Genomic DNA, 26,164 nt, shown 5'->3' with positions numbered 1-26,164 from the left:
GCAAAGAAAAACAACCCCCATCATTTCCCTCAGATGCACTATCGTGCACAAACATTCAGCTATGCCAGGTACCTACGTGCCTCACACACACAGTCATGTGGTCTCAGGATTACAAAAGACTAAAATCTCCAACATAGTGATTGTAATCATGTGTGACAAAGTCTTCTCATATGAAGTGTAAAAAAAACCCAAACATTTCTTTCTATATATTTGCCCCAAACCAAAATATGTAATGTATTTTTACCTGAGCTGGTAGATTGGTCTGTGTCCTGTTAGAGTTCAGCTCTTTCTTTTTATCACCTCTTGTCAGAATGCTGCTCTGGCAGGGAGCTTTACACCTCTCTATAGGATCAGTCCACACATATAACATACATTTGTAAGTGCTTTAGTTTCCCCTTAACTCATATGTTGGTCATCGAAATCAATAATGCAGTTTCCAGCTTTATTTTAAACTAGATTTCAAGGAAATTATACCAACATCCTTCATTATTTTATGGCCGTCTACAGCATCATGCACTCACTTAGATAAGTTATGAGGAGTCAACTGTTTCTTGTTTAATCTCTAACCTTGGGTAGCTATGGTTTTCTAATGAAGGTATATAGGGTTTGCTCATGCAGATATATTTCTTTACCCCTATTCTGGCCTCTCTTTTGATGAGATAAATCCTTCTTGTCACCAGATGACATCCAGCAGGTGTGATTAATGTCTTTTTCTGTAACAGTCAAGGTGGAGGGGAAGAAGGAGGTGACAAGCTGTCACACTGTAGCTGTACATGGAAAGGTTCAAAATATATATAAGATATAATATAATATAGATAGTATAAGATCAGGATGATCAGTGTGAGCCTAAAATCAGTACTGTTTACCGTTCTAACAATCTGCAAGAAAATAAAGCTAGATATAGTAACATCATTTTTTACCAACCTAATATTTCATTGTCCAAGGGTGGTACACACAACCTAAAATGACAAATAGAAATGATGAATGCTTTTCTTTTCCTAATGGTAATTACACTGATTCTACTGCGTGAAAGGAGATTAGTGAAAACACAACAAGATATCATTAAGAAATCATCACAAGTTATTAAGAAATGCATTGTGTGCTCACTTAACAAAATGAACCAACAAATTTACATACCACTTATTGTTCCTTTTTAATTTGATCACATTCTGAGGTTGGCCCTTGGGGAAACAATAAGATAGACAATCTTTAGCAAAACAAAGAAAAGAATAAAAAAACAGAAAAGAAATAGAACATAAATACGACGTACTTGCAATTGTTTTTAAATGAGCTGGACAATGCTATTGTAGCGGTTGTGCAGGGTACTGCATTATCTGGATGGAATGTTTGGGCCAGACTAAACAATTATTAGGTTAACTGCTGTAAAATTTACTGGCAGAGATCCAGAAAGCAAAGATGACTAAGCCTAATGACTTTGGTGACCTCTGACCTTCCCTCTAACACCAACATAAAGTTCACATTTGTGGTTTGTTGTCAGTGAATTGTCTCTTGACTATTGGATGGACTGGCATTACATTTGTGTCTTTCTAAGGATAAACTGAAATTACATTCCTGTCAGCCTCAGCTGTATTTTTGTTTATTGCCAATTAGTGCTAACTTCAGCATGTTAGCAGTGTCATTTTAAGCATGCTGATGTAATATATTTATAGTATGTAGTATATTTAGTTGTAAGAACTGCAGTGGCTCACAGTGCTGCTAGCATGGCTATAAACTCTGCCTATTACATTGTTTCCCAGAGCTGCATGTCCCTGTGTCAGCCAGCAAGATCCAGCAACACAACATTAACAGGTTTATTTCAGTGGAAGTGAAAGGAGAGGTAGCACTGAACATGCCTTAAAACCACTATTACACCTGTATGAGGTGAGAATAGGTTCAGAATCAGCAACACTGAAAACTAGGATTTGAATATTTGAAAATACATTTTAAATGTGAAAATTTTGGTGTCAGAACTGAAAGCTATGATTCAAACCTTTGAAAATAAAATTTGAATATCTATAAAAAAGCTTTATTCTTTTCATTGTTACAAATCAGTCTCTTGATTAGTCCCACTGGACATCAATACAGATGGATACCATAAAGAGGATGCCTTGGTTCCAGCGCACCTGCTCCACGTCATCAAATTATTTTTAAAGTTTGGAGGTTTCCCTCTGTACCCAGCATCAATGTCTGATCAGATCTAGAAATGAAAAATAATACACTTACAGAACTAATGGATGGATCTGAGCCACCCCAATCAGGCTTACGCCTCAGAAGAGCAGGGCTGCACTTGTACTTAGGTAAGACTTCCTTGAGTGTTTGGCTGAGAGCTGGTTCATATATGCTTTCTGTGGAGCCCTCCTGGCAAAAAGGACAATAAACAGTGAGAGAAGCCTAATCTACATACTGTAAATACTATTGTACATTGATTTGCTCTATTCAAACTTTCAGACTAAATATAGCTGGCTGCTAAAACTGTGATGGCCACATGTGCTGCCACACCCATCAACTGAATGTCGGTAACCATCATGCACTAAACATTAGTTGTTTTGGTTTATAGCTAGTTAATTTCCTTCAGTTATATTGATTGTTAGTGTTACACATTATAGTTTCATTTTGGCATACAAAGATCACACATTTAGTAGTATATTTATTTTATTTGGTATTGACTGTACATTAGTTTCTATATATATAGTGCGCACATTTAGCTTACTATTGTACATTGTCACATTAGTTATTTCATTTGAGTTACCAGTGTTGAAGAGGGTCACTGGTTGGTGTTGCTGCTGGAGCCATCTTGAGTTGTTTGAGCAAAAGATTCACTCCAGGGAGGAGAGGCCATAAATACAGGAAGTGTCCAGTCAGACTACACCAAGCTTTTCCAACTTCAAGGGGGGGCGGAGAGTTTGTGATTTTGAAATTTATTTACATAGTTTATATTAGTATATTCATGTATTTGTTTTAGTTATTTGATTTATGTATACAGTTTCTTTATATCTGAGAGAGACTGTTAGGTTAGTTTATTAATAGTCTTCTAGTTACTCCTGTGTGTTGAAAATGGTCTGATCAGCCATTATATATGTATATTATGTATATTATCATTATATATGTCAGTTTTATCTTTGTCATTTGGTCTGTTCAGTTAGTTCATTTTGTTAAATATTTTGCCTGGGTTTGTTTTCTTGGCCTCTTTTATGGGCCCAGTTTTTGTATACTTTAAATAATTTTCACCTTTTGAGGAAAAAATAAAAATTATATTCTGTGTGAGCACCATATAAAAAGGTATCAAAACTGAGCTTCCAAGTTCTTGTGAACCTATATTGGTTAAGAATTTCAACAAAAGGAAATGTTTCATAACCTTGGTAGTAAAAAATAAACATAGAGCAGCAAAGAAAGGAGTTGTTGAAATGTCAGTTGTTGATTAAAGAGACTCACTCTGTTTTACAGCAAGGGCTATAGGATGTTAATGACCTGAAAATGTGTTTACATTCATACACGACATACTTCACAAACTGAAGTGTTTGGTTTTTAGTCTTGTATGGAGCCAATTCGATGTCTTTAAGTTTTGGCATTGCAAATAAAGTTTGGCATTCAAAAAAGAAGCATTGGAATTGGAGCACCAGCTTATTTCAGATGCTACTAAAGCAGCAAAAAGGCATTTAGAGGTTACTGTTAATAGATCCTACTTCTTTCTGAATAAACTATGGCAGAGAGCACAGACTCATTTGTGGTTTAAGAGCTCCCGGAGAACTTGTTTGTGAATTTAGGTCCATGGTGAGCAACAGGCTGTCAGTGGACAGCAAGTTGGTAGCTTCTCCGTTGGTTACTCAGTATAGACCATGGTATGCAAATGATATGTAAATCATGGTCTCATAGCCCCTCCTTTGAAGCCCCCTCCTCCACACTATAACGCTGTCAGAAAGTTGGAACTGAAAAACAGTCATTGGCATTGTAAAAAAAAGGAGCAGCATCGTACAAGAAAGATCATCAAAAAAAATAATTGTCAAAACAGGAAATATCAAAAGATTATCATTGAAAAACACACCATAATGCAGAAAGATACAAAAAAAAATATATCCTCCTGAGAACCAAGGAAAATAAGTGTCTTCCAATTTCTTGTTTTTTGTAATTTCCTACCTATTTTTGGTTAAAAAAACATGTTACAATTTAGACTTTTTAAAATTTATTTTTATTTGTAATTTTAAAGCATGTCCACTGTAGAGGACCATAGGACCGTTTGGATGTGAACAAACTGTCCACTACAATGGACACAAGTCAGTGGGCTGGGTCTCAGGAGGATATATTTTTAATGCCCGTTTGCAAAAAAAGGTGTTTCAATGGCAAAGCTTCATTTTTCAATGCCAAACTTTTTCAATGCCAAACTTTATTTACAATGCTAATGCTTCTTTTTTCAATGCCAAACTTTATTTACAACAACTTAAAGGTATGGAATTGGCTCCATAGTCTTGAGCATATTCACCTCCCTCCCTGGTACGTTTACTGTCACTGTGTATGTTCCCACTTGCCATACATTCATAGACATGGTATTCCTGTTCAACTTTATACAGATGATATCCAGTTATATGTACCAATAGAATTTGGCCCTACTCACTATTTTTGTTGTTGTTCTTGGATTATATTATTAAACATATTTATATATGGTTGATATATTTATTTTTAAAAATCTATGTAAAAATAACTTGGAGAGAAGGCTTGCAACACATTCATGTTTTTTCAAATATAATGACAAATTAATGTTTCAAACCATAGTACTTGCACTAAACTTAACAGGGAATGCACTATAGCAGGTAAGTAAAGTAAGTGGTTACTTGAGTATTTTTGAAAATCTCATGTCAGGAGGCTCATTACACCAATGTAAAATGACACAACACAATGCAGCAAATACAACCACAGCAAAAAAGAAACGTAGGTACAAGGAACGAGCTACAGAACGTAAATCTGGAATCTTGGAAAGAAGGAAAGTTGTTTGCAGTTTTGTCTCATTCCCTAGAGAGCCCATTTCAGATCATTTCCAACAACAATAACATCACCAGCATATCCCACAAAGGCACACTGAGTCTCCTCTGTTTCTTCAGTGGAGAGGCTAAACAAGTGCTTCTGATAAACAAAACTAAAATTGACAGGAGTAGAGCAGATGAACTATCTTACCAGTGTGAAGCAGAACAGGTTCATGTTTAAAGATCTCTACCAAAGACAATGGAGCCAAGTGAAGACAAACTGCACAGCATGGCATCTGGGATGCAAAAACACACATTCACAAACCACAGTCCTGTTCCAACAAACACACATGCACCCTAACACACCCCTGTGATGTAAATGCTCACACACCCCCTATGCTGTCCACAGCCCAAAGGCTTAATCCAAGTTTCAAATCCCTCACATAATCCAATAAAAGCAGTGAGCCATCACTATCCAGCACTGACCTCAGAAAGACACGGGCCACCCCCAACAAGAAAACAATAAACAGCACTGGCACAGAACTGTGACAATGACCTAATAGATGAAGTAGTCGCTAAGTGAGCTCAATTGTCTACAGAATGTGTATACAGAGAAAAATGACATTTTTTAAATTTACATTTATTATTATCATGAAAAATCACAGCTTCCTAAAGGTTTTGTCACAATATTATATGTGTCTTGTGTGCCGAGGCTTGCATAATACAGTTAGTAACCAATCCAGGAATACTTGTATTTCTAAATCTGCCATTTTTTCTAAATATGTGTAAAAACAAACAATATTGCTGTAAATTAACTGTAAAATATACAAAAGCATAATTGCACCATGTTACTCTGCCGTATTGCAGCAGTTTCATACAACGTGTTTGCACAGGGAAGCTGCAGAGGCATTTACCTGTTCTCAAAGTGGAGATACTTTAGGAAATAACCATGTTTCACTCTGACAAATCCCATAAATCTCAACTACAACCCTCTTATTACAGTCATTTCTTTTCACCTGCTCTGAGGATAAACATCAGTTTAAATCTTTAGGTTCCAGCTTTTATTCTTTCCAGGTGGTGGTCCCATTGAAGAGGCTTGTGCAAATACCATTTTTTACAATTATTACTGATGTCAGGCTCCATGTTAATCTCCTCCTCAAAGCCCTCTCCCCCTGTTCCTCCCTGGTACAGTTGTCTACAGCGCCTGCCCCACTGTTATTTTGTCTCTTATCAAGAGATGAAAAACAGACTTTTCATCTTGTTGTGATTAGGGCTCCACAGCAGAATTAGGTCAGAGTATAAGGACATTGTTTTTTACTGGCAATAAGAAACAAATGCTACTTATAGTTTACTTATTCAGAAGGGAAACTTCAGTCTTACTTTTTATCTATCCAGAATATCCTGTGTTACTTATGGGTTCACCTCTGTGTTTACTGCAGCAATATCTTTATTTGATTAAAGGGGCACCTCTATAAAGTTTCACAAGGGGCAGATTGTAAGATAGAATGGTCTGCACTGAAGCAGCAGTCAGGGTTGCCTGTTTTACTCCCTATAGTCAGAGTAAAATTCAAAAATTCCACATCCTATTTCCCCTAATGCAATTAAAAAGCATCCGATGAGGACGACTATGGTAATTTTTTAGGCTTTGGTTCATTAAAGCCACAAAGATTTTCTGTGCAATATTGGTACAGTGCCAATTTTAGAATAACATTAGGTTTGACCTTTATTATCATTATTAGTATTATTATTATTATTTGTAGAATAGATTTTAAATTTGTTTGTATTGTTGATTATAGTTTTTTAAATGATTATTTTATTCAATGAGTGTCTGGCTGTCAAAAATGTTATTTGTGAATACTGATGTCAAAGTTGCAAATAATGAAACAAACACTGAATAGTCATGTAATTCTTATATTTCAGTGTTTTTTCTTATAAAGGGCTGTTTTACTTAGGGTGAAAGACCCAGGTTAATTTTAATTTTAAGTACACAATCCACACTGAGACACTGCGCTGTTGGACCAAAATCTGATCTCCAGGCCACTGAGCAGTTCTAGTGGCTTGCTCATGGGCACCTCCGCAGTGGTAATGTTTTTTTCCTAAACTCTAGACTAACAGAGTCCACAAGCTTGTTGTAGCTCATCTGGCTTCATTATCCTCTAATTAGCTATTAGTGCTGTTAAATTAACAATGTTATGGCTGCATATTTAATATGTTATGGCTGCTGCTGCTGTTGGATTCTGACCCCTGCTACAAAACATCTGCCACTGTCTGAGGTGCTGCTTAACAACAGTGCTAATGTGGATAGCCTGCTCTGGTTTCATGCCTTTAAGCCTTTTGGGGCACATTTTGTGTTGTGACATCTTGCTGAAAAATTTGTTGCATTTCTCAGCCTGACGGAGCCATCTCTAGGACTTGACTGAATTACAGTATGTTAGGCCTTAGAATATCCCCAGGGCGCACTGTGGTTGTTACAACCATACTTTTTTGGCTTCTTTCCAGGAAGTTAGCGGCATTAAAGTCACTCTTAACTTATGACATATTTATTTTTTTAAAAGTTTTTAAAGATAATCATACATTATTAATTTAACGTGGTTTTATGGGACTGACTGAACAGAAAGATTCAAGATTAAAGGAAATAAGCAGGGGTTCATTTTTTGAAAACATGATCAACTGAGATATAGATTAATGGTGTATTTCTAACTTTTGTTGTTTTCACGTTTTAATGGAAATACAATAATCCAATAAATTGATAATGATACCGCTAAAACTCCAGCTCAGGTCAAGTTTAAGTAAAATAACAGGTGAGATTATGAACCACATTACTCTGTTGAATGGAGGTGAAGACACTGCTGCACAAATGGTGCTTCCAGACTGAAAGGAACAGGAAGTAATCAGTTTCTTGTGTTTGAGTACACGAGAGAAAAGCACTTAATTTAAAAAAAATTTAATTCTATCAGCTTTTATGTTTATGATGAGTGTAAGAGTTGTTATACCTGTGTAGCAAACAGTATAAGTAAGTGAGAGTGAATTTAATAATTTAATAATAATAATTCATTTAAACAGGTCAGTTTGCAATATTATAATTCACAGACTCTTTACATTAATCCCTGATCCTTCCAATCTAAAAACAATGATAAAATAGTCTCTCTTGTCTTAGATACATGGGGTAACCTCCAGGAACAAAGCACATGGAAAAAGAAAACACACTGCAAATTCAAAAACACATACAAAAGTCAAGCAGGTGCAGGAAGAAAAATGCTGCAAATGTGGATTTGCTATAGCAGAAGTGCTTCAGGACACTAGAGGTAGTGATGAACTCAAGGTAGACATGCAGGAACAATAGAAATGTAATAATAAATGTAAATTTAATATTATTAAAAAATCACCAAAGGATTATTGGGAAATATTAACCTAAAATCATATCAAAACTATTATGAATTGTTTATTATTAATTATTATTTTTATTTATCAACTTTGAGCTCAAGAGCTCAAGCTTATCACTCCCTGTAGGAGCACTTCCAGTGTAGCAAATCAACATTTGTAACATTTTTCTTTTTGTATGTGCTTTGACACTTGTATGTGTTTTTGGTTTTGCTGAGCAGTTTGTTTTTGCATTTGTTGTCAATTTTGTATATGTGCAGTTCATGTACTTTATCTGAGAGTGGCATAAGCCCCACGGTGCAACATTACAACACCATGTGTTATTGTGAATGTTTTGAACTTCCATGTAGAGATGGACAGTATCTGTCTTTGCAGGTTTTCACACAGAGAGAACAATCACTAGACAACAGATCATCCAACAGTGTAATTTAGGGTGCAGTCTGATTATTGTGACAATATTAATTTCGTTGTTTCACCCAAACTCACGTATTCAGAATGTGAGGAAACACCAATTTTCATGATTCCATGATTAGATCAGACTTATCACTCACCAATATCTTTCTTGGAAGTGTTGGCTAATAGCAATGCTGACATTACTCTGGCAGTTTTGCAGTGCTCCTGTAGATGGCAGAGTCACACCTACTGATTTGAAAGTGGCTCTGAGCTCATCTCATCTGTCATTACAGCTTAATCCCATGCTGTTAATGTGACTACTTCTTACTTGTACAGTCATAACAGGGTGCCTGAGAAAAGTACTGAAGTACATTTTATGCTTTATCTTCCATAATGTTAAATACTCTACATGTGTTTATTTAAATTCTTGAATATCCTTCAGGCAGGGAATATGTCACAATATGCAACACATTACATATTAATTTCATATTCCTTGTATAATTTTACCCAATGCAGTAATAGTTATCCTTGAAAAGTTTAATTAAATGCTGTAATTCTTCTTCTGACAGTCTGAATATAACATAATCTATCAATTCCTCTTATATGACTTCCACTGTGTGTAATTATAATATTAAATCACAGCTACACCTTCAGCCCTGCTGCTCTAGGCAGAGTTTGACCTGCAGTCTCAGGTAAAATTACAATTCTCATTCACTCAGATATGTTCATCCAAATAGGGGGTGGAGACTATACCTTTGACCCTGCTCCCAACCTCCCATTCACCCAGCATTCCTGTGCTGACCTCTGACCCCAGGACGCAGAGATTCTCAGCCCAGAGGCCATGACCTGCAGCCCTTTGCTGTGACCTTTTGAACTTTTGACACCCTGGAGTCAAAAAGTGAAACAGTTTGTCCTCTTGGAATAAATGACCTCTCGTCCTCTTGTCCAGCAAAGGTATGTGAGTAGGTTGACCCTGCTCAACCTTTCATTAGCTCTTCCTTTTATTACAGCGCTTCCTCCTCGCTGCCTTGTCAGCATGCCACAGAGCAGGGGACAGTGGAGGGAGGTGCCGTGTTGTGGGGAGGGGAGGGAAGGAGAGAAAAATGAGGAAGAGCAGGAAAGCTAAAGAAAGCCAGAAAGAAAGAAAGATATAGAGGGAAAGAGAAAGGTAGGGAGGAGGAGATAGGGATGTAAAACGAGGGCAGAAGATAGAGCCGAGGAATGATAGATTGGCAGCATCTGCTGCGTTGACTGAAATGTCACCTTTAAATGGCTTTCCTGTCCTTGATGCTGGACCTCCCTATCTGATCTCCATTCTCCTTGGGAGTTGTAGTTCTTATGACTTATGTAGGACACAAAACAGATCTCATAAAATACAGCCCCAGTTCAAGATAAGCTTTCAGCAAAACAAGAATCTATTTCTCATGCCTCTTGTGTCTCTGTGGGTTCTACTAAAATTGGCCATTTGAGTGTTAAGTCAAAGGTCACTTTGCCATGTATGAATAAGATAATTGGATTTTGTGGCTTGTTGATACCAAGAGCTTACCAGGTGATGCAGCCATGCTCCCCAGCAACTGTTATCCCCCCCCCCGTTTTGCCTTAACATGACTTGAAAACTATTTAATTGAGTACTGCAGGTAGAGTAAGACACCTCTGCTCATCCTAACCACATTTAGTTTAGATATGCAATATCTGAATGATTTAAAATGTAGCAATGAGGATTTAGCTTTAATATTCCCAATGCTAAAAAATGTTATATCCCACAAAGCTTATGAAATAGAAGAACATTTATTGTGTGTTTTATATAAATCTCATGCAGCTAAATCTGCCCCAAGGCAAGATCAGCACATCCACATCTGGAAGGTGGCAGAGCTTGTTAACTGTCACTTGACATGAGATGCAGTTGACATGTGTAATAGATATGCATGTGTGTGGGTGGGTGAGGGATCCACAGCATTTTGGGGCAAAGTCAGATCATGCTGACATTGCCTTCATGTGGTGGCTTGCCACAGGGCACAGCGATGCCACACTTGATGTCATTTCTATCTTAAATGTCACTCTCAGTAAGCCCATCACCATCTACTGGCTCATTTCCCAAGGGCCTCATTCATCCTTCAGCCTTACAGTAATGTAGCAAAAAGAAGAGGGCAGCCAGACGTCATGTCCGGCCCTCTACGGCTGCTGTTTATTCCTCTTTTATATATTCTATTGTGTCACTGTAGGTCGTTAAACTCAAAGATATGCTGAAAAATATAATGAGACTGGGTGGGCCAGTAAGAGCAGTGTTGTGTGAGCTTAAGCATACAGTTAACATATGCTCACTGGTCTGATGCTGGCCCTAAAGTGACCTTTGATCTAACGTGACCCAGAGGTCGTTAGATGCCCTTTCATTCCCACTGGTGTGTTGACAGCCAGGCTAATTACCCACACTGTTTCTTTGTGTGTGTGAGAGCCATAAAAGAATTTATGGCTGTAGGCTGCACTGATTGTGCTCATTTAGTGATGCACCACTGCTTTTATCTTCTACATTCATTAATGGATATAGTGCGGGCAGTACTAAGTTTCCCAACATATTGCAATGAAAAAATCATACTGATGTTCAAAATTAAGCTGTAGCAAGCAAAAATTCACTTACTTACTTATATATACATACAGTATCAACATTTTTGCAACTTGCCAAATAAGTAAATTAAAGCTACATAATGTGTCTTTTTGTTGTATCTTTTCATAGATTTAGGATACAGGGAATGAGGGTTGGGTGGGGGAGCGTGACATGGCGCTCTCCTTGCTGCTCATTTTTCCCAGTGGTCATTTATGGTAGTACAATAAAAAAAACACTACTTGAAATGCATTCTCATCATCCCTCCAAAGGCAGTTTAACACCTCGTCACATCTTGAACCATGTGACTCCAACTAATGACACACATAATGGCTGGGTGGGGCAACGACCCATGTGTAACCTCAAGGTTTACAACTCCACTGAGGTTAAATACAGGGGACTGAGATGAATTGAGGAAATTTACTTTGCACATGAGAAGAGTTTCTGTGTTTTCATGTCGTGCCTTAAAGCAGCTGCACAGCTCAGCCACCATTTTATCAAACACTCAATAATGAAATGCTTCCTCACAACATCTAAATATAGAATGCAATAAAAGCAGTGTCAAAAAACAAATACAAAATAGATAATCCATCTGTGACCCATTTCTGTCCCTGTGTGAGCTTCATTGTTTGGTGTAATAATAAAAAAAATTCTCTCCCCAGGCACATAAATATCTACAAAGCTCTCGTCACTGACAAAGAGTTTGTTACTGTGGGACCATGAAGAAATTAGGCCTCCTGAGCAAGAGGCTTGTACAGCAACTAACAGCGTTTTGAAAAATAAGGAGGGAAGGAAGTGTTGCTTGTTATACCGCCAGTGTGATCCCACTTCTAATTTTGAGATCCCACCCCAACGTGTGGATTCAAGTGTGTGAAGCTGACAGCATTAGTGCTACTTCTGTGATTGCATGGGGGCACAGGAACGACATTGTCACCATGTGTGTTTTTAATAGGGTAGCAAACTAAACCTGTTTTCTGGTCAGCAATTAAGCATTTTTCAAGCCTTATGAAAAGCTGCAGAAAAGAGGCTTTGAAGGCTGAAAGAAGGAATGGATGACAGTTTCAATTAAGGCTGATTCATTTTTTACTCCTGTAACTTATACTTCAGCATTGTTGCTTTTCCTAACCCCTGTATTAGCACAGATGGACGCTGCACACTTTCAGGTTTCTCATCTCATGTCTTCATTGTATGTGAGGGTGTGTTTTACAGTGTGTTTGCGGGCTTTGGGTTTTCTAAAGTGCTTAAGGCGGCAGGAGATCAAACACCTTTCTCTCATGGCAAACCACTGAACACAGGACCCTCCCCCTGTTCTGAATCACAGTGCTGTCTGTCTGGAGAGCTCAGATGAAACACTGGATTATGACTTTAGTAAAGGAGTGTGGATGATCATTTTAACATCTGGCTCTTCGGGAAGGACTTTCAAACAGAATTCATCTTTACAGTGATGATGGTGCAGGCTGGAAAGGGGTTTTGATCACATGCCATATAAGGGCATTGCTCCATGGCTGCTGGCCAGAGTATGGGACACACAAGATGTGATTTATGTCACTTGTACAGTGTTTGGATAAAGGTTGTTCATAAATGTGAAGATGGAGTGTATAGACCAGCCTCAGGGGCAGGTGATGTGTTGCTGTGATGTTGCCTGACATCTTCCTCAGAGGTGTTTTGGGCAACAAATAGCAGGTCTGTCTGCTGTCACCCTGCAGGCCACCTAGAGGGTCAAGGCTCACACTTTGTGCTGTGACAGCACAAGCTCTCAATACCAACCCCCCCACTCTACTCCAAGTCCAGGGCCAGACCAGAGCCCCACAACGCACCAGCAGCCATCACCGCCGATGAGGAGTGTTGCCAGTGAGGAGAAAGAAAAATCCCTCTTTCCTTAAGGTGCAATCAAAGGTCAGCAGCCTGGTATCACTGGGAGAATTAGTCACCGCTTTGCCTACCTTGACATCAACAGAGAGAGAACTGTAGGGAGCAAGCGACAGCGAGACAAAAGGAGAGAACAGGTGGAGGGCTGGAGAGCGGCGGAGAATAGGTGGTGAGGGAGTAATGAGTCGGACAGGAGAGGACAGGATGACAGGGTCAGGAGGAGGTGCAGAGGCAGGTTGAGGTAATGGGCTTTAGGGAGCATGTATGTGCGTCCTGGTGTTTGAATGTGTGCTGTGTTTGGAGGTGGTGGTTTGGAGGGGCGGTGGGTCTGGTTTGAAGACGTCTTGCCCTTGCAAGCACTACATCACATTCACATTTTTTTATCCACACTTCCTGAACTTCCACTGGCTTTTCTGCTCCAGTTGGCTCTCAGCAGACAATACGACCACAGTGGCCCCGCATGTGGATTTTGCAAGCAATGTTCCAGGCTTTCAGTGGTGCGTGCACCTCCCCAGTCCTAATGAGAAATCTCCAGGGACAACAGTAATTATCAAACAACTAAACATTAAGCCAGGGAAAGTGTGATGGTTATTCATGGGCCTATCCCTAATAAAAGACCTGACTGCATCCTTTGCTTTGGATTAAAATAGATTCTTCTCCCAACGTTCTTACTCGCCAAATTTGAGATGATGTCAGATACCAGCAGTCTGTCAGTAGTAGTCAGAGCCTGTCACACTTGAATTCTGGGACCACCTGCTACTTCATATATCCTTTCTAATAGCTTTACTCTTTCAGCAGGGATGTCTCACTATTTGACATTCACTCAATATTCAAAAATGTGCACACTATCTGAATTCACGGATGTGTGGCATTCTCTCAACCTGCCAGGACGAGCACTCGGTATTTGACTGCTCTGGAGTCTGAATAGCATGGAGGAGAGCTGAGTAGAGGATTGAGATTGATTGAGACAGTGGCTGTGCCACTTGCTGAGTGTTTCTGATTTGCTAAGGTCACCCTCACTAAAGCCAAAGGGCACATCAATTTTAGAGCCCTCTTGAGGAGGCACTGCGTCTGCCTCCTCCTCGATCACTCAGCCCCCTGCGGAGAAACGGCATCTGAAGGTGCACTTGATTTGTGTGAAACCCGGCACTGTGCATAATCGGAATAAAAAATAAACAGACACAACCTGGATAAACAGATGGATAGCATCTCAACATGTGATGCTCGACAGCGTCAGACAAATAGTAACAACTGGCAGGCAAATGATTAGCAACTTGGCAGTTGTCAAAAGTTGTCAAATGCAACATGGTGCTTCATAAGTAATTTTTATAATGCACCAATATAGATAATATGGTTAAAAAAAAGAACAAGAGATGTAGCTGAAGATTTAAACATAGTCATGTCTTATTTTCACAGACACAAGGAAGAAAAACAGCTTTTGAACTTAGAACAGTCTTTAGAATGAATGAAACTGAATTTGGACATTGTCAAATGTATAATTGCTTAAAATGTAATTGGCCCAGACACGACCCCCGTCCTTTAGAAACAAAAGGTCATACAGAGAGTAAGGCTGCTCAACATCCACATCCAGTAATGCACTTTTGGAAAGCAGTGCAAGGACAAAAACAATAAGGCGTTCATCCCCGAGACAGCTTCAGGGAACAGCAGTGAGTGGGAGGAGCGTGAAAAGATAACATCACAAAAACACAGACGAGGAGAGGGAGAACAAGGGAGAGAGCAGGAGGAGGAGAGTCATCAGAGATCAGGGTGACCCTGCGCCAGGAACATGTTCTGCCTGTAAGCTAAAGGAGAAACCTAAAATTTGCCATTGAGAAATCTCTCCGCTGTCAATGGCCCAGGAACATGGCCTTGACGTAAGTGTTTTGACTCTCAGAACTCAGCCTGTCATGGCTGTAGCATGTGTCAATGAAATGGTCAGCCAAGTTCATGTGAACTGACAACAGAGAATAAATGTAAACCTGTTTTAAACAACACACAGTAGTGGGTTAGAGATACTACAGAGTAAAGGGTGCACAAAAGTAATTTCATGGAGAGGGAATACTTTCCATTGGGATACCAGAATGGGGGGAGACTCAGGAAGCATGCTCACGAAAACATCACAGCAGGTTTAATGGAGCCTGCCTACTATCAAAGAAAAACAACCTTCTTACTTAAACTAACTGAGCCTGACCAAGATTTGCCCGTGGACAAAAAGGACAGAACTGTCTGTGGTTACAGAGACTTAAAAACAATTTGGCAACAGTTCAGTTTGTCCTCACAACATGGTATCCATGCTTTCAGGGTAACATTCAACATGCACCTGATAACAGTGACTGAAACATCTTTGGAAGCAAGAGTGCAACATCCAAAAAAATGCAGCAAAAAGAAATAATACATAATGTGTGAAACAGATGCATTTTCAAAATAACCTCTGCCAGACTGAGAGTTTACTGAATCTGTTCAGTTACACACATTTTGCTAGCATGGCTCAAAATACAAGGTTGGTCTGTCGGTTGATAAACCACTTCGGTCAAGACTGAAATATCTGAAAAATATGGGTTGCCATAAAATGTTGGACAATTTTGGTCTATTTTTAGCACCATCATAAGGTCAGAATTTCAATTTGTCCAATAACTTGGTTTATGACCAGCTAACCTCAGAACACACTCTCTCCTTCATTTTTTATCTGATTTTACTTAAAGCACACTGAACACTGGACGCTGAAACTTTAGATCAACATCATCTAAACAGGAGGAAATCATTCATTGAGGTATGCTAGAACTACTTAAAAACAAATAAATTCTACGTTGTAATGACTATTTCACCCAGTGCAATGGTGTGGCTAAATGAAGAGGAATAAATTGCTCTGACAGGAATAAAATCTGACAGACTTTAGGTTCACATAACTACCCACTATAATCATTATGATCATTACAACAATCATTATATATAGTTTGAGTGTTTTCATGGTGTTTGTTGATTATAAGAAAATATACAATAAAACCAGATGCATCTTTTATATAAAGATGTATCAAGATGAAAACTTGTTTGCTGGTATATTTTAGTCTCTAAAACGACCAATTTCTCGCTTCTACATTCTTCCAGAAATGGTACAACCAGTATTCTGCACCTCCTCTTATATTGTTTTTTAAATTTAAATTTTAAATTATATTGTAATTTAAATTTGTGTTTTATTAATTTTAATGCCCTTTCCTACCACATCTTAGACTAACTGCTGCATATTTATTCTCAACTAAAAAATAATATTTTACCATTTCTGATGAGTGCATTAAAAGTTGACTCTCTTTCAAAACATAACCTCATATACAGTTCACCACTGCAGCACCCACCCCTCTGCTCCTATGCAAACTAATAAAGCTACTAAAGCTGATCAAGGGCAGCTTAAAATGGATAACCCCACCAGAAATGAGTGGCCCATATTGACCCCATATATAAACAACATGGGTGCTGAGACAGTGGACATGCTGAAATTTGTCTAGTTAGGATTTAATGTGGTGGCCATGCTCCCCTTGCCTGACCCTTTTAAAACATTGCTGACCTCTCGCTTGGATCCTTTGTTAGTACATCAGCTCTTCAGTGTATGCCACAATTTGCATTTTAGAATTGTTAAACAAATACCCACCCATGGATCCCTCTCCCTGCCACCCACTGTGACCCTCCACCCACTCTCCTCTCAAGCCAGCTAAAGGTAATAGCAGTCATATGGTGTTGGTGGTGAAGAGGGAGGGTTACGCCAAATGTCAGCCAGGCAGAGCAGGGTCAGAGGTTTCATAAGTTGTATGAGCAAGAGGAAGAAATACTCAAAACAAAAAGGATAATAGTTTAACTAGCTTTGCAGCATCATCCAAATACCAGGGACTCCTCAAATTGATGGTGAGGAGTTATATGAAATCATTTTGTTCCATTATTAAAAAGCTTATTGCACCATTTTGTAGATTCAAAAGTGTAAAACTAGCTTTATTGAACTAGACTGTGTGTGCTCGACATGACATCATCTCTATGCACATTAGCCAGTGCAGTCAGAGGCAGGGAGGCATATTTTTGCCACTTGGCATTTTGGAAATGTGGTATTGCCAGTACTGTCAGAGCCTGATTGTGTAGGACTGCAGATCAATAGCCAGCTATTGGGTAGACAGTGGCAGTGTGCTGCAGTGTAATCTGGGAGTTTCCTCTGGGGAGGAATAGGTCACAAGGGGTACAGAGCATTGGACTGCTCATGTTGTTTAAGATGGAAGTGCAGGCTAGCACTGTGTGTTTGTGTTGCAGCTACTGATGCGTGAAATGGAACTCAGGTAGCAGGGTGGGCCTCGGGCCTTCACTGTATCTTCCGCCAAGTGATTACTTTACTTCATTGATTTTTCTCTCTCCTCCACTGATCTGAGAAGATCACTGGAAAGAGGAAAAGAGAGAAACAGAGAAAGAGGAAAAGAGAACGGCAGAGAAGGGAGAGGCATCATTGATCGACCTAATACTTAGATTCAACAATTGACAGCAGAACCTTGAGTAGCAATGCTCCCTCTTTGCCCACAAATCTATGACTGAGATCCCTGGTACATTCAGGTTACACTGTTTTATAAATCCTTACAGAGAGAGGCCAAGTCTTTTCCTCTCCAAACACGTTGAGACATTCAGAAAAAGATGGAACTCCATGGATGAAAACCCATCACTGTCATACTGAATATAAATGTAGGAACATCTTAACCATGTCTAATACATTGCCCTATTAAGAATATAGTCTACTTACTGCACATTATATTTGGTTGTGGCTGCAATATGTTTGTTTCTTTCATGGTCTTATCAAGGTTTGTTGACCTGGTAGGGCTGTGTAAATATATTCATGAGTTTTCTGAATGGTTTATTTTATTTTTATACTCTAGTGCATCTTTCAGACAGCATGACATCTCCGAGAATCAAAAGCATACTGCTTTACCTGCAAGGGATATTAAAAAATGGATATGAAAAAGGTGCATGTCATTATCATAAGCTACAATGGGTTTGTGTGTATAATTGCTAAGTGTCTGTCAAAGGATAACTGTATTTTTAGAATTTTATTATTATGTTTAGCTCGATGTGGGGGCAATCACCTGCCAAGGCATCAGCCACAGTGGATTCAAAGATGGAGTTAAGCGAGTTGAGTCACAGTGTTTCCTGTGAAAAGATAAACACCATCAGACAATAATATGCAAACAACTTGATTTGTCTTAGAAATGCATGAATGCTCAGAGCTGCAATTTCTGAGAGTACCCAGAGGCAAATCACAATCAGAGTATTTGCAGTCTATTCTAATGACCTGTCTCACATTATCAATTAGACTTTTATCTTAATATTTTACATGATAAGTAAATATATATTGTTGTTATTGTCAACCAATCCAACTGATCATACCAACTAAATACTGTATATCCAAGGCACACCAAAACCTGTAGCAGATTACAGTAATTCCCAACAACTGCACTATTAATTATTTAGCCCTTTGTTATTTTAACAAAACTCTGAATTACATGTATAGACGTGGAAGAACTAAGATGGTCATTTTGGATTTGTTAACAATAAGAAAATAAAAGAATCTGCAACTACTATGCTCATTTTCAGTTGATAAGCAACATAAAGAAAACTTCTCACAACTCCTTTTAATTATGGTTATAATGAACAGGCAAAAGACATGTCGTAAACAAGCCAACAGTTGTGGCAGATAATTAAATCCACTAATTTGAGTGCATGCCAAATGTCAGTGATCACAGCTGTTATATTAAGAACGGTATAGGTTATAGTTAAACCAGGGTTCAATCTGTAAACTGCAATAGATGTTTCCAACAATCAGTTTGAGTAATATTAGTTGCATGAAACATAAAATTGCATGTAAATAATTGCATCATGTGACCGAGGTCCTTTTCAATCTGTCAATAAGTCAATAGGTCGTTGTGTCATTATTACTGATAATAACAATTCAACAATGGTGGAAAGTACTCATATCTTGTATTTAAGCATAAACCACTCAGTACAGTACAGTACAGTAAGTGTTTAGTGTTTATTAGTCCTATGGTATTTTAAAGTATTGTTTGAATATTGCATGTAGTTAAAATATAAGCTAAGTTTAGCTTATATACTGTTGGTATCTATATACCTGACCTTGAATGTGTATAGAATCATAATGTACACAGTATCTGTCATTAGTAGATGCAATACCAAGGAAAGACACAAAAGATGGACAGTGTATCAACAAATAAGTCAAACAACATAAAACAGTTCTATGTATAAAATGATTGAAGAATAAAAGTTTGTCCTGTGTAGGAGGAGCAGCACCTTTGTTCTCCCAGCTGAGAGGGAAGGTCAAATGCAGCAGTGTTATTGGAGCATCATTAGGCGAGGAAACATGTAAAGGCCACCGCCGTAATTAAGACCTGAGACCTGCGCTTAACATTGGCACACTCTAGGTCTGGAGAGTGATAAGTGCTTGATCCTGATCAATAAGATGCACAGCCTCGTTGCCACTTGCAAAATCAATATTGTTTTATTTGCTGTTACAATAGGCTTGTCTGGTTGCAAATGAGGTCTGAGTGGCAGAGTTACTTTGGAAGTGGAGACCTTACCCTAGACTTCTGCCCCTGTATGCCTTAATGAATAGGCCAATAAGAGCCCTACAGGACCAATCCCCAAAGGTGGCAGTCATTATCTTCACATGCACTGTTAAATCTGCATGGAACAACCTCAAATTGACCACTTTCTCTATTATATCAATTTATTAGTATGGTGTACAGCAATTGAGGAACATCACAAGACTAATATTTGCAGTGGGTAGTTATCCTTTTATAATGTCAGGGTGGAAAAACTGACACCTTCTAGCATTAGGACTAACTGCAGCAATTAAGGTCTCTCTAATGGTAATTCCTTTTGACACAAGACCGTCTCAAATATAATGGAGTGCATTGTATCCATTAATCCTCCTCGTATCTTCAATAGACACAGAGGTGGGGTGATTTAGTCTGGTTTTAGCAAACACGAATCCTAACATTGAGCCTAAATGTCATGATAGAGCAAAGATGGTGATAGGAACAATGATTAATAAGATAGGAATCAGCCAAGTTATGGATGGCACTGGGCAGTTCAGATAATAGAGGAAAAAGTCTAGAATAGAAGGTCATTAATAGACTCAACAAATCTCTTCATTCAGGGAAATGTACTGTGTCCTTGCCCCCTTGGTATCATAGATCATGCTAATGCCCTGGCAGATTTCACCTCCCATCTTGACTTGTTCTCCATTGTTTAATTTGGGGTGATATCAGCTTCAACTGCAACAGACAAAGTCTTGCATGTGGGTTTTGTGTTTGTCTTTGTCTTCAGGAAACCCCAGTAAAGTAGAAAAACTAGAGGGTGGCTGTTCATAAATAACGATGGTTCCAACAGACGTAGTAGTAGTAGTAGTAGTAGTAGTGTAGTGGTAGTCATTAGTAATGTTACAAAGCTAAGTAAACTTGCGTCCATGTTCTGAAAGAAATATCTAATAGTACAATGGCTCCTCCAAAATATTTAATGTTATAGAGGGACGTAAATAACTACTGCAGATAGCCCTATGCAGGCTTGTGAGTAAAAGGAAAAACTCACACTCAAGGTTATGATGTGCTTGAGTCAGTAATGCAACATTGAAATTACAGTGTAATAGCAACTCTGACAAACAAATTTATATTAAACACTGTCAAGATGTAGCTGGTCTTTGACATTCTGGATAAAATATATATATTATAGATATATATAAATATAAAATCACCACTTTATCATTTTGTCCTATTAGACATTTTTTTCTGAAATACGGGTATGATTAGTGTATGAATTCTTGGGTTATTCTTCTATAAGTGTGTTTCTATAAATGTGTTTTGCGATGCCACAATGACATCCAAATTAGAATCAGTTCATCCTAAGTTGATGTTTGCGCCAAATTCCTGATATAAGTTGCTCATGATGTTGGGATGGACGGAGGGGCAACTAAAAAACATTAGTTACAAACATGATGCAATGCAGTAAAATTATTTATAATTGGGAATAAAGCACATCATAGTCACATAATAGTTATTGATACAGTTTGATGTTTTAAAGTGGTTTGATGTTGTTCTGTGGTCCAACCCCTGTATGTGAGTATGTCTGTATGTATCTGTACCATACATACAGTTTTTTGTAATATGTGACTGATAACACTATCAGCTGTTATCACCAATATCTCACAGGTGTTGCCCTACATGTTTGTCATACTCGAGATGCAAATTATTCCAGGAAAAGGACAAACAGGAGACAGACTGCAGCTCAGACTTGACTGCAGTAACTTTTCCACCCCCATCCTCTGCCTGTCACTGTGGGGCATCCTACATTCTCCATTATCACTAACACTCAGCCAATCAAATCAATGATGTTGCACTTAAGGCTTGTTCACTCCTTAAAGATTTAAAACCCCCTGCTCTATATCTTCACAGACTCCACCAACTTCATTAGAGCACTGTGCAAGAATATATTTGCTACCCCTGCTGTAATGCCTTCCTTCCCCTTGCCATAATTCACCTGGGTTTCACCTATAGGGCACCATTTTGTCTTAGGTGAACAGCGGTGCTAATAAGGCTCCATAGGTCTCTGTGATTATTATCAGTGACAGGCATGGTCAGGAACCAGCAGCTCTCTGCTGCCCCCCATGTACAGCCAATGCTGTAACCCACTTGCCCCTGCAGCTCTGCCAACTCACCCTTTTGCCCTTCCGACACACCATTGCAGTGGATGAACTTGTGGAGGGACAGAGGGAGCTGCTGAGGTTGGCTGCTGCTGGTACCCACAGCATGGCCTGCCGCAGCCAGGCAGCCAGGCCATCTATGGCCCTGAGGCTGTTCTGTCTGTTCAGCATCTCCCTTTAACCTTCATCGAGGAAACAATAAAACAAGAACAGAGGGGAGGAGAAGGAGGAGGCAGAGGAGGGGAAGAGAGGGTGTGAATTTGTGGGTCTGTGCGTGTGTGTTCCTGCTTAGAGTATCTGTGGGTGTGGGGAGATAGAGAGGGATGCTGTGGACATTTGACACATCTCCTTAAGCCAATGTCTACTTTATTATCTTTGGCAGTGCTTATTGGTTGCACTAATCAAGTGGAAGGCAGTAACGCTGTGTCGGGGGCTAACACACTGCGTGTGACAAATATATTATTAACTGGAGGGAGACAGGCGACCTTGGCTGTGTCACCTGAGGACCCTGCCGGCGCTCGCTCTGCCAGCAGGAAACGACCTTCATATTAAATCCCCACAGAGGTCAATAAACTAAATAATTCACAAAGGTTATATGCTTTGCACTGAAATCTGCTAAACGAGCGAGAGAGAGAGAGAGAGAGAGAGAAAGGGAGGAGAGATGGCAAATCTTTTAACTTGTGAGCAGCTAAATGAGGACTTGTGTCCTTGTCACAGTGTAGTCTCTTCATCATTGGGGGACGTTTATATGAGTGTGTCAGAGGACGATGTAAATCCTGAATCTCTCTCTATTTTCTCACTGCTCTCACTCTTCAATCAATCTATCATTCTGTGGCAGTGGTAGAGGTGATGGAGGTTGGCCAGAATGGAGTGTGGGGCCGGGCGGGTCAGTTTCTCTAATAACATGATAGCCTTTTTTAACGTAACAACACTAGTGCTCTAGTTACAGTATAACCTCACTGATACCATGTAGTTGATCAACCCATCATTTTATTTAGGATCTGCAGGCGAAACTGCTTTGGTTCTCTGCTGAATACTGTTTACTTCTTAATAAATGCCAGGTTTTCTTTAATGTATTTCAAAATGAGGGATGAATTTTGTTGGTGGTTGATCACATGCAGAGCTATTGTTGTGGGCAGGAGGCAGACCCGACACAGCTAAAGGTCACAGTTAGAAAAAGAAACGTCTGCATTATTTACAGGCTGGGACAAAAGGGAGGGAGTAATTAATTTAATCTTTGATACAGTCATTGGTGTCAATTCCCAATTACTGGAAATGTGTTTTAACAGTCTAAATAGACGGTAAATACAGTACAATATCTTACAGCATTAAACATATCTTTATAGCAACAAACATATTTCTACAGATATTGCCATTACAGATGTTAAATTGTTAAGTCTTTTCATAATCTTAAGTGAAAATGCTTTTAGTCCATTTTTGCAACCTCTGACACTTGATGCTAGCGGAGCATGGAAAATGATTAATTCATTCATTATCTAATTGGGGTCACAGGGATCTGCTGGAGCCTATCCCAGCTCTCTCTGGGTGAAAGGCAGGGGTCCACCCTGGACAGGTCACCAGTCCATCACAGGGCCACATAGAGACAAACAACCTCACACACTCACACTCACTCCTATGGGCAATTTAGAGTCACCAATCAACCTGACATACATGTTTTTGGACTGTGGGAGGAAACCAGAGTACCTGGAGAAAACCCACACAAGCACAGGGAGAACATGCAGACTCCTCACAGAAAGGTCCCTGCTGGGTTTCAAACCAGGAACCTTCTTGCTGTGAGGCAACAGTGCTAACCACTACCACCATGCTGCCCACATGGAAAAATAATTGAATGAAATTACTTTAACCTAAAGTAGTCAATGACCATCTAGTAGTTCACAACCATACTACCAGTTTTGTGATACTGTACACATGGCTGTATGATGTTTACTATGTTCACAATCTTAGCTTATCTGTGTGCATGTGCTAACTCTAAACTAATTTGTTAAATTAAATTATTAATTAGCACTGTAAACACAGTAGCAACTGATACTGATAGGAATGTCAGTTTTGCAGGCATTTGTTCATACACTAACAGGCTAGACAAGAAGAAGAAGAAGAAGAAGAAGTACTTTATTAATCCCCAAGGGGAAATTCAATTGTTACAGCAGTTATTCTAATTTAAAGTTATTAAATTTAATATTATTTAAATTATATAAATTAATAGTAATTAATAAAGTAATAAAGTAATTAACTTGTATGTAGAAAAGTAATAAAGTAATAATTTATTTTTGGGGGTTTGTGTGTGTGTGTATGTGCTTGCATGCGTGTGTATGTGGTGCGTGTGTGTTATTGTTTATATTGTGGAATTATAGAGTCTTATGGCCGTGGACACAAAAGACTTCCTGAATCTCTCAGTCTTGGTTTTAGGGTGAATTAGTCTGTGGCTGAATGAACTTCCCATTCTCCACAGTTCCTCATGAAGTGGGTGGGCAGGATAGTCCAGTATGGAGTTTATTTTGTCCACCACCCTCCTCTCTGCCACAGCCTCCAGACTGTCCAGTTCCAGTCCAACAACAGATTTTGCCTTCCTGATCAACTTGTTTAGTGTGTTGGCCTCACCAGCCTTGATGCCACTTCCCCAACACACAACTGCAAAGAACAGTGCACTCACTACTACAGACTGATAGAACATCTTCAGTAGCTTGTTGCACACGCTAAAGGAACAGAGTCTCCTGAGGAAGAACAGTCTGCTTTGTCCTTTCTTGAAGAGTGCATCTGTATTGTTTGACCAGTCCAGTTAGTTGTTAATGTGGACTCCAAGATATTTGCAGGAGTCCACAATCTCTACTTCCTCTCCAAGGATGGAGAGAGGGACTGGGGTCTTTCTGCTCCTCCTAAAGTCCACCACCAGTTCTCTGGTTTTCTTGATATTGAGCTTTAGACAGTTGTTGCTTTTTATCAAGTGTCTGTATTCCTCATTGTTATTATTATTGATGCATCCAAGGATTGAAGAGTCATCAGAGAACTATATAACAACAGGGTAAGTTGATGTTTACGCCAAATTCTCTTTATGTGTTCCTGATATAAGTTGTTCATGATGTTGGGATTGATGGAGGGGCAACTAAAAAACATTAGTTACAAACATGATGCAATGCAGTAAAATTATTCATAATTATGAAAAAAGCATATCGTGTTTACATAATATTTATTGATACAATTGGACAACTTAGTTATGGTTATTTTTAAAGTTACTTTTTTTAAGTTTTAAAGTTACATTTTTGACCATGTGGCACTATGTGAAAAGAGGGAGTCACCACAGTTACTGGAATTTGATACCAGTGAGACATAACCACATTTCATGGCAATCTATCCAATAGTTGCCATAACATTTTACTTGTGGGAGTTTTGTGGGAGGCAGGACGGGCTGTGTTAATTGGTGCTGTTCTGCTATTGTATGCACAACATACATCACGGCGTCTCTTCACACCATCAATGTCAGTCCAAAATTTTATGGTAATCCACCCAAGGGTTGCTGAAATATTTCAGTCTGAGTGAAAAGAGGTAGATCAGCAGTTAGTGCTATTTTAGAGCCATGCTGCTAGCATGGCTAAGGCTTAAAAAAAACCCAGTTTGGGATGTCATAAAAAAGAAATGGCATGTGGCATAATGTGCACCGAGCTGCAGATTTGTATTTGATGTAAGAGTAAAAATAAAGTCATGATCGATAATGACAAAGACATATTTTTGCTTTGCTGATAATGCATGTCTCTGTTTGAAGTAGCTTTACTGTTACTATCTGAGCTGTTAGTACATCATGCAGGCAATATTTTCCACATTATAAGAGACACAGTGCACTTTATACTTTATGTTTGCTCTTTATTGTTCTTATTTTTACTTTTAATTCTTTTATTGTTGCAATTAGGAAAACAGGCAAAATAGGTTTTTCATTGTTTGGTGTAAGTTGTCAATACTGTGCATATAACAATAAATGTGTTACAGTGTGGTGTTGGTGGGATGGTGAAGGAGGAGAGGTAGGACCCAAGTGCGGACACAAAGCAGGTTTATTTCCCAGAGCTCAGGCACAAAACGAACAAGAAAACTCTTCGCCACTTGGCGGACAGACAGACAGGCAGAACACCACTCAGCATAACGGACACAAGACAAACAAACTCTTCCTCTCACTGCTGCAAACAATGCTAACAAACATTAGTACACCGTGCATACATGCAATGCTCC

The 26,164-nt window shown here is 39.0% G+C and overlaps 1 protein-coding gene across 1 annotated transcript in view; it reads right to left on the bottom strand.

Annotated features, from left to right (window-relative positions):
• samsn1b (SAM domain, SH3 domain and nuclear localisation signals 1b) overlaps positions 1-22,099 on the bottom strand; it is a 28,689-nt gene extending 6,590 nt beyond the window's left edge. Inside the window, exon 1 of the mRNA XM_026328505.1 lies at positions 21,944-22,099. Within this exon, the coding sequence (XP_026184290.1) occupies positions 21,944-22,099 (156 nt within the window). The remainder of the gene's footprint in view (positions 1-21,943) is intronic.
• Positions 22,100-26,164: the final 4,065 nt, after the last annotated feature.

Source organism: Mastacembelus armatus, chromosome 14 (genome assembly GCF_900324485.2).
Source record: "Mastacembelus armatus chromosome 14, fMasArm1.2, whole genome shotgun sequence".
NCBI lineage: Eukaryota > Metazoa > Chordata > Actinopteri > Synbranchiformes > Mastacembelidae > Mastacembelus > Mastacembelus armatus.
Note: the sequence above shows the minus strand (reverse complement) of the source record. Positions and strands in the feature narration are given on the sequence as shown.